The sequence below is a fragment of the Gastrolobium bilobum genome, unplaced genomic scaffold, assembly GCF_033153095.1.
Source record: "Gastrolobium bilobum isolate Gb01-03AN ecotype WA unplaced genomic scaffold, APGP_CSIRO_Gbil_v1 utg1425, whole genome shotgun sequence".
NCBI classification, from domain to species: Eukaryota; Viridiplantae; Streptophyta; class Magnoliopsida; order Fabales; family Fabaceae; genus Gastrolobium; species Gastrolobium bilobum.
Genome location: NW_026898713.1, coordinates 461,082 through 471,619, shown reverse-complemented (window position 1 = coordinate 471,619; position 10,538 = coordinate 461,082). Strand labels below are relative to the sequence as shown.

At 35.2% G+C, this 10,538-nt stretch overlaps 1 protein-coding gene across 1 annotated transcript; it reads right to left on the bottom strand.

The window, feature by feature from the left end:
* Positions 1-1,708: 1,708 nt before the first annotated feature.
* On the bottom strand, positions 1,709-9,945 carry LOC133318661 (phenylalanine ammonia-lyase-like). Its single transcript, XM_061520707.1, has 3 exons — positions 9,916-9,945; positions 4,342-4,697; positions 1,709-3,455 (listed from the first exon to the last, which is right to left on the bottom strand). The coding sequence occupies exons 1-3, from the start codon at positions 9,943-9,945 to the stop codon at positions 1,709-1,711; spliced, it is 2,133 nt and encodes a 710-aa protein (XP_061376691.1).
* Between the last annotated feature and the right edge of the window lie 593 nt (positions 9,946-10,538).

Below are 10,538 nucleotides of genomic sequence, written 5' to 3'. Positions count from 1 at the left end.
TTTATCAACAAACTTACCAAGAGCTATAGTCATAGTGATCCTCCTATTCAAATCAAATACTTCAACCATTTCCAAACACCTCATAGCATTTTCGGGAATGGGATCTTCAGAACCATCTGATTTGATTCGTTCTCAATAGTCACGAGATGATCATCTTAGGGTGATCCTTTTGTCGACGGATGCTCCTATTATACTCGTAGTCTCTGAAGGATGAGAACCAACTATGTAGCATCTAACCGTTACTGCATTTGAGTTCTTTACAAGTACGTATAATTACAGCTCTGATCACTTCTGATCTTTCTAAGGAACCTCGCCCTTCACTGGAAGGCTATGCCCCATCCTAAGGTGCTGCTAGATGAAAGGATCTTATCAACGTAGATGACGTTCTGACCATCTGTCAGAGAAAAAAGAACGGTTGGCTCTTGGCAGATGATTATTCATCTGCTTCTCACATTCCATGAATAGTCGGCACATTGAGGAATATCCAGAACGACATTGACGGGTTAGTGTGAGCTTATCCATGCGGTTATGCACCCTTTAAATAGAGGAATCCATTTTCTGAAAAATCCCGGCTTTCGACCCATCGCTGTCTCGGCTGTGCTACCAGAGGCTCTGGGGAAGGGAAGTCGAAATAGGAGAGCACTCATCTTGGGGTGGGCTTACTACTTAGATGCTTTCAGCAGTTATCCGCTCCGCACTTGGCTACCCAGCGTTTACCGTGGGCACGCCGCAATAGGACGTGTGAACCAAAAACCTATTAATAGATAAGAACACACTCCAACCAATTCCCAAAAGATATAAATTTGTATCAAATTAGAACTAGTAACCAATCCCAACATTGCAGTATTAAAAAAACCCATATAAGCAAAAAATCTCAAATATCCTTGATCATGAAACACAATGGGATAAGATGAGATAGAATGCAATAGAAACAAAGACAAGGGGAATGGGTTACCTACTCTTAACGGTCAAAGAGAATCCTTTCCTTCCGAATAAAAGAATTTCGAATGAATCAAATCTCCCCAAGTAGGATTCGAATTGATTTACTCTCTTTAGTCATTCAATATTCAATTCAGAATTTACAGCAGTATCGGCGAATATTTAGATAGATAGTGAAATGGTAGATATATAAATAAATAGAACTAGTTAGTATCTAATATCACATATACATGTGTTTTTTTCATACCGTAAACTAATTAATCGTGTCTTAGATTCAATCGGGTGGCTACTGTTGTTTTACCTGTTTGTCTGTCCCCAATAATTAATTCTCGCTGGCCACGACCTATAGGTATCATCGAATCAATAGCAAGAAGTCCTGTTTGAAGAGGCTTATACACGGAACGTCTCGAAATAATACTAGGTGCGGGCGATTCGATTAATCTAGATTCCGAATAAAAAAAATATTGCAAGCAAAACGAACTCTCACTGACATGAAAAAACAATTCTCCTGTTAAAGGAGAAACTGTTCTCCGTATAAATATTGTCCGGTACACATGAATGGTGAGGGAAATGCATATTAAGTAGTAATTGAGTTGGTTACAAATTTTTGGTGGATGGCATTTTTCGTTGTACATAATTAAATTCTTTATTAAAGTACAAGGTATTATCACAATTACTTCCTCCTTAAGAAAATGAAGCCACTAAGCATAGCATGTTGCTTTACAAGGGAAGTCATCACAAAACTAATAAACGTTGTACTAATGAATATCTACGAGGATATAGGAAGAGGAGTACCATCCCAATCCTCGAGGCATTCTAACATTGGGTCTATTATCTTTCCCTGCGTAATTGCATTAAATACTTTATCAAAATCCTCTCCGGGGGACTTAACTTTTTCTCCTGTTAGAAGATATGTCCCCAATTCCTCTCTGACAAACTTATACAATGGATAGGACCTGCATCCCTTAATTTTGTTAGGACATGTTGAAGTCCCATTTTCAAAGGCATTCCTTGAAGTTTCAACATTTTTTGGCAAGACTTTCTTCAGTTCCTCCTCAAAAGCACCAATCTTCATGAAGATGGAAGCATTTATACTTTTCAAACCATTATTAATCAGCAATGCATGTTCCACTAGCACTTGCCTTAGTTTTTGCATCAGTGGGTATGTAGCATTACAAGGGTCATCAATGTAGGCAAAAACATACTCACTATCAACCACTTTGAGCAAATCTTTCTCACAAGACCTGGACTGATGAAGCTCCCCATTTAGGTTCAGGACTTTTTTAGCCACTTGGCTCACCGTATTCTTAACTGTTTTCTTTAGGTTCTCCTCCAAATGCCTCAAATCTATTGCTTGACAAAGAGCAATCAAGTAGGTTGAAACCATGAGCTTTAATATTTCAACAGCTTCAGCTGTTTTCCTAGCAGAGATAAGTCCCAATGAATTCACGTCTTGATTGTGTTGTTCTGCACTTTGCACATGATTTGTAACAGGGTTTGCTAGATACTGAAGCTCAGAACAATATGAAGCCATTGCTATCTCACCACCCTTAAATCCATAATCCAAGCTTGGACAGTGACCCCCCGAGAGATTTGAAGGCAAACCATTGTTGTAGAAATCATTAACCAACTCAGACATTTGAGCAAAAAGGAGTTTTCCAATGGCAGCCAAAGCTAACCTTGTGTTGTCCATTGAAACCCCAACTGGGGTACCCTGAAAATTGCCACCATGTAAAGCTTTGTTCCTTGATACATCAATCAAAGGGTTATCATTCACAGAGTTGATCTCCCTTTCAATGGACTTTGTTGATAACCGAATCACTTCAATTTGAGGACCTAACCATTGTGGTGAAGTCCGAAGAGCATATCTATCTTGCTTAGGCTTTTGGAAGGGGTCTATATCATGTAACTTTTGAGCCTCTTTAACATAAGCACTTCCATGCAAGATATGTTCCATAATAGCTGCAGCTTCAATCTGGCCAGGATGGTGCTTCAATTTGTGAGTCAAATGGTCTGTGAACTCTGGCTTCCCTTGCATGACTTCAGCAAAAATAGCAGACATGACTTCAGATAAGATGGTTAAGATGTTGGCATCAAACACAACTATAGAAGCCAAACCAGCTCCAACCCCAGTTCCATTCACAAGTGCTAGACCCTCCTTAGGTTGCAACTTAAAGCAGCCCTCACCAATACCAGCTAGATGGAAAGCTTCTGCAGCACTTAGGGACTCACCATTGGGCCCAATAGCCTTTGAATTAGGCCTCCCTGTCAGGATTCCAGCTATGTATGAAAATGGAACCAAGTCACCTGAGGCTGAAATTGAACCACGCAATGGCAAGCTTGGTGTGATGTTGTGATTGAGCAGTTTTGCAATGGCTTCTAGTATCTCATATCTGATGCCAGAGTAGCCTTGAAGGAGGGTATTGATTCTTACCAGCATTGCAGCTCTTGTTGCACTGTGTGGCAAAGTATGGTTTGCTTCTTTCCCATTCCCAAAAATTCCAGCATTCAAAAACCTGTAACAAACATGCTTTCTTTCATGAATCACAATTTGCTTGAGAAAGTGTCCACAAGCGAGGCCATTGGCTTTGAATGGCATGGGCATAACTAGTTAGTTTACATTGTAACATTGCTAGTAATTATTTTATTTTAGACCAAACAATATAGGAATTCATTCATGGTTCACTTATTCCTTTAATCCCATCAAGGGTATAAGAGAAACACACAGAGAACATTAGCTATATTGAATAGAAATGTTATTTGTGAATCAAAATTATAATGTGGTCTTTTATATTAAGGAGAAATTTAATAATGAATAATGAAATATGAACCGATTTAGAGTAGAAAGCTATGGATTTTTTTCCTAAAAAGGTGAAGTATGTAGATCTGACGGAGACAAGAGAGACAGTGGTATAGACTGAAGCTCTTTGGAGTCACCATTCTAGCCTCATGCTAGCTAGGGTGAAATGAGGGAGGTGTATTTGGACTATGGCGATGGTTGATGAGAGATTTCTGCATAGTATTAACAATAGCAAGCGAACGGAGAAAGATGATGGAACGAGGGAGCTAAGGTCCCTTTATATAGGAGATTGGAGATTCCCTTCAAATGCACAAAGTGTGATGCCGTAACTCTATAAGCCACAATAAGTGTGAGATTACGTGACCTCTAGCATATAAAAGGCCGTGTGTGCGTGAAAAGTATAAAGTAATATGTGTATAAAGAAGTCATATATGCTCCACATAAAAAGTGGTGGTAGTCGTACCAGACAGTTATTTTGAACAGACCGATGTATAAAAAAAGTATAAGCTAAAATAAATTAAGAAAACGAAAAAAAAAATTACAATTCTTCATTTTAGGTTAAACAAGAATTTATTTATTTATTTTATTTTTTAAATAAGTACCTTATGAGTTCGGTTTGAAGGGCAACACCCTGTGTGGTTCTTCTGTGGGAGGTTGCACCAAAACCAGTAGTGACCCCATAACAATCAATTCCTTTGTGCACACTATCCATCACCCACTCACTGCTGGCCTTCACTCCCAACCTCGCCGCCTCGTTCAGCTCCACCGTCACCCGCCTCTCCGCCACCGCCACCACCTCCCCCACCGTCAATGTCTCCCCACCCACTCTCACCACCGCCTTCCGGTAATCCCTCACCATCCTCTTCACTTCCTCAAAATGGCTCCCCTTCAACGACTCCGCCGCCGCCTTCCACTTCAATGGGTCCGCCTCCGCCGCCAACACGTCCCCGTTTCCGTTCTCTCGGTGATGCCGTAACATCATTTTTGTTTTACTATATAAAGAGGTTGGTGAATGAATGATGATGAAATTATGAAAAGCAGGCAAAGAGAAAAAAAAATATAGAAACAAGAAAACGAGGTTTGATATGTTAAGGAATAATATTCCTTAACATGATACGTTAGAATATGTTATGTATGATTTTGTAATGTAAATGAATGCAATGTTTGCTAGCTTAAATAGATATATATACAAGAATAAAAAAAAGGAGAGTAGTAAGGAGATGATGACACGACACGAGGGAAACCCTATGAGTGTGGCAATGAGGGATGCATGAAACGATCGTTGATGTGCTTCTGCAATATTGTTCCACCCATTAGCATAACAAGGGGAAGAGAAACAAGACTCATTCATATATACTCTGCAATGCATATACAACCCGCTTGGTTTGCATTTCCAAGGTGTTTTGCCCTTAAATTCAGGGAAACGCGAATTTACTGAACATTTGTTACACATAATTTTGTTTTTTGTTTTTTTGTTTAACTTGTTTTAATTGTTCTTGCCAACAAGACATGCAAATATAATTAATATATGTATATGATATGATACGTTATGTCCCTGAGATCCTTGTTTTGTTGTTAATTTATTGTGTGTCCATCAAAATGAGAGGCTTGGATAAGGAAAAGTTAGCCCCAGCTAGGTTAGTGGATCTGCTAAATAAATAAAGGGTTGGCTTTTTCTCCCGTCAATGTAGAACGACATCGTTTTGAGGCGAAAATCAAGATATTTTTGAAATTATAATTTATTTTAGGATTATAATAGTCTTTTTCATTATAATGTTTTAATTTTTTAATTTAAAACAATGTCATTTTTATTTTTTTTTGATAACAAAACAATGTCATTTTTATTTTTATTTTGATAACAAAACAATGTCATTTTAAAAACGAATATAGATAACTTATTTACATTTACGGTAGAAACATGACATAAATAAATCCGATCCAAGTTTTAGGCTTACAAATCCAACCCGTTGCAAATTAATTAGTGGCAATATTATGGGCCTATAAAAGCAAATCCCTATGAACATATAAATTTGGATTGCTGCAGCTAGCAAATTAGAGGACAAATGCTAGTGGTGGATTCCTTTATGACACTAATGTTTTTTGATACTTAATTAAAATAAAAATATATAAGTCCTAGTCCTGATGATGTTATGTGCACAGCAGATGTGTAAATATAATGAATGATAAATGTTCAATCCATCAACGTCGCTAGCGCAATCTACCACGCCATTGTAATCAATATTTGGTCACCAATTCAATTACGACTCCGTGTACCCTCCGTGAGGAGAACAATATATCTAGTAAAAGACAAACCTATCTCCGTGCTTCATCAAGAAAGCTTATACGAATTTTCTTGGTTTGGTGATCATGAAAAGTTGCGCAAACTTTTTCTTCTTCTTCTTCTCAAAAAAAGAAATAAAAAAAATAGAGGCATTAATTCGAGACATTGACCATATTGCCACTCTTTTAATAAAAATTTACTTGATTGCCATTTCTGAAAATAATTTGTCAAAATGCCACGCCTGAATCTCGTTGGTCTGACAAGCGGGAATGGACTTGACACGTGTCAGCGTCTGAATGGTCAACCATTCTCGCTGGGCTGCCCAGCTAGAATGACAGAATGCTGACACGTGGCAAAAGTACATGCAGAGAATGCATGTGCTTTTGCCACGTGTCAGCATTCTGTCATTCTAGCTGGGCAGCCCAGCGAGAATGGTTGACCATTCAGACGCTGACACGTGTCCAGTCCATTCCCGCTTGTCAGACCAGCGGGATTCAGGCGTGGCATTTTGGCAAATTTTTTTTCAGAAATGACAATCAGGTAAATTTTTGCCTAAAAAGTGGCAATATGATCATTGTCCCCATTAATTCATTATCCTCTCGCATCGAAAACAAAGTTATTTTCTTTCGTTAAAATGATGCAAATAGCTTGACCAGATATAAACTTGGATTGAAAAAAGAAGAGCCATTTAAAACACTGATTTTATTTCTTTTTAAAAATTTTCTATGAAGGGATAGACAATAGTTTCTTGTTTATAAGGCTTATGCAACTTTTTGATTTCATTTTTACATAAATATTTGGAAAAATAAAGAAAAAGAAAATGAAAAAGCTTTTGCTCTGGCTAGTTTTCTTTTTTAATATTGAAGATAAAATCAGGCCGCGCATAAAAAGTATACAAGATGCTTTAAAGCTTGGAGTCATGAGGAAGGCCTCTAGGCCATGTGCTACCAATAAATTTCTATTCAAAAATGATATATATATATATATATATATATATATATATATATATATATATATATATATATATATATGAGGAAGATTATATTTACAAACTCTTACAAATTACATTATAAATTCTCGAAAGTACACTAGGTTACGCTATGTACTTTCGGGAGTACATAGTGTAATTTGCAAAAGTTTGTAAAAAAAGTTCGTAAACGGATCCTTCTCCTATATGTGTGTATAGTGTTTATGGTTTCTCAAGCTGCTTAAGATAATCTTATTTTCGATCACTCTAAAACTACGTCGTTTTGGGTGTTAGGATAATTAATAAATGGTGTTTTGATAAAACTTATATAATAAATAAACAAACAAAAATATAATAACACCTTCATTGGATAACCGGAGATAAGATTACCTAAAGTGACTTGAGAACTAATTTTCTCATATATATATATATATATATATATATATATATATATATACATATTCTATCAAATACATTCTCTTCTATTTTGGTCAATTATGTTAAGTTTACTTAAAAATTTGGGCCGCTCTAATTTTATTGAATATAAAGAATATATTTAAAGAGTATGTTGCTAATATTTGTTAGAGAAATATATTATAAAATTATTAATATAACTTTTACCAACACCTTAAACTTCTAGGTTAAAATTAATTTTTTATATAATATCAGAGTTTCCGTGACAAATTGGTTATGAAATCGATCTTAATTACCTCCTTCATTTTGTTAATAAAAAATTAAATATTATAAAGTTTTTTAACACATGTTGGTGGAGTCTAATACATTGTCCAACTTTTAAAACCAACAGACTATTGTGAGAGATCAAAGATGTAATAGAAAAATATAATATAAGATTATCAATATAACTTATACCTAACAATTTACGCTGTTGGGTTGAATTGATAGCATTGATGCTGCTCTTCTCCGGTGGTTAATTACAATCCAAATTTAGTTAAAGCTAAGATACACAAATGTAACTATGCAAGTTAGCACGTCATTATACACGTGGAGGATAGGAGATCGTTTCCTCTCATGTTACTGATATAAAACATTTTTTTTTATCTTATGAGCTTTCCCTTTATCCTTAGAGTATGAAATTAATTATCATTATATTAGATAAACTGGATTTTTTTATTTCTTATTTTACACAAATACTTTCTCATTGTCTCGAACGTTCTTGCAAAAGCTTTTCAATTACTAACTTCAAACCTACTACTTATTTGCCTCTTAATTATGATTAGTTCAACAAGTACACATGATTGTATACATCAACTCCTGTTTACCGAAAAGCAGTAATAACACTTCATTTGGTTTACCCGTGATGATTTTGGTGTCTTCTTCCTAACTCAAACAAATTTTTCAACAAAACAAAAAACCAATTAAATCTGAAGTCAAAGATAAAGCTGCATTCAATGCAACTATACTATTAGCTAGTGTCCACGAACCGCTTCAAGAGTTACTCACGACTTCTCGTTTCCGTTATACCGAAGATGCCAATTTCTGCCGATAGATCATAGATGCATGTATTGAATAATTTATATTTTTCTAATAAATTCTCCCACATCCTTCTATTTACTTAAAGTAATAAGTATTAAATATAAAAGTAAAAATATTGAATATTTTAATAACAAAATATAAAATACTTTATTTTTGAGGATATAAAAGTGTACATAATAATAACCTAAACTGGAGCGCGAATAAGGACCATTATCTAAAAAAATGTTTTTTAATTTAAATAGTAATTTATGTTTATCTCTTTATTTTTTCATGCAGACAACTTGTTTTAAAACTCCTCCTCACCTCCCGGGTTGACCCGGGTCAACCCTGACCCCTCCTCTTAAGTTGGACCCTATATGCACATCGATTCCTTCGACTCTCAAAATCCGACCGGGTTTAAGCGACTCTCGGGACAGAGGGGTCAAAGAGGTCCCTGCATATTTTTTTTTAAAGAAAATTCTATGAAACAATGTCGTTTTATTAAAAAATAAATATAAAAATACTTACAAACCTAAATCTAATTGTTCTCTTCTCTCCCAGCAACCTAGACTTGTGGTATCTTAATACTTTGGTATAATTAAAATATGGGTTTTGTACTTTGGCATCTTGATACTTTAATTAGGTTGTGTAATATTTACTTGTGGTTGTAGTTTGTGAATTATGTTAAGTATATTTTGAATCTTTGATGATTAATGATTTATTTTTTAATATTTTCATATAGGATATATATATTTAATTTTTTTAATATATAAAATTATATCAATATAGTGACTCCGTGACCTTCTAGTTGAACTCGTGATCCCGTGTCCCCTAACCTCAGTCGGATTGATGGCGGGCCAGATTTATAAACACTGTGTTAGATTACTCAAATGAGAGCACTAATTTGTAAGCGCTACCCATTAAAGTGAGTAAGTAACTCGTGTATCAGTGTATGTTATCATATGGTACTTATGGCTCAGTGGATCCATATTTTCACTTGGATTTGGGTCCAAATGCCTTCCATGTTTCTGGCTTCTGGGCTTGAAATCCTAATAGCGAAAAAAACATTAAACCCTCTGCAAACCCAAAACGATACCTGAGCAAATCCCAGACCCAATACCTGGTGGCCCATGTAAAGCAATTTTTAAAAAACAATTATTATTATTTTATTTTATTTTTTGGAAATATCAATTATTATTTTTTTACTATATAAAGAAATAAATTTATGATAAACCATACAAAGGATTTACCAATAACTCATTAATAAATAATAAGAATCCCTTTTCGACAAAGTTTCGTATAAGTTCTAATAGGGATGGAAATTCGTGAAGAGTTTGAAACATTTAACAACATTGGAATATATTTTAAATTAATTTTCGAGTTTAAGCTTAACTAATAATAGTCTTGACTTCGAATATTAAATATGCAGCTATATTAAAAATTTGATAGAAAGACTTTTGCTGTTATAATCTTACTCGACTCCATCAAATTAGCCAATGAAATGGGGGAGAACTTTTAGTCATCACTGACCTCCGCACTCCGGATTAGTCTCATAGCCGGCTCAAAGAGTCGAAGCTTGTGGGGATACTGGAAGGAGCTAACTCGCCTCAGAGGTAATTAGGGTTGGGTAACTCCAAAAAAAAAAAAAAAAAAAAAAAAAAAATGGGGGAGAAATCTCCAAAATACTAAACTACCAAATAAAGCAGGGCACATGTAGTAGCGCAAAGTTGATCTCAGTCGTTTTTGTCTTCGAATATGTCATTAAGACAATTGGCACAAAATGGAGAAAAACAAAGTTATAGAAACATCAGCAATTTGTGGTCTGTCAATGAATTAAATATACTTGTAATGGTAACATGTCAATGATCTAGAAGAAAATTTGAATGGACCAGTCAAATGTGATCCACAGATGTTTGCATTCTAGTTTTTTGATAGCTGAATTGTAAATGTTGCATAAGCAATCCAATTGTCAAATCAAGATTTTTCCAAATGTACTTGTTCTGTATAATTGATTATTGAATTTGTCTATATATTATGCATTACTCTTTGTAGATTTGTTCTAGTTTGCTGGCACGCTA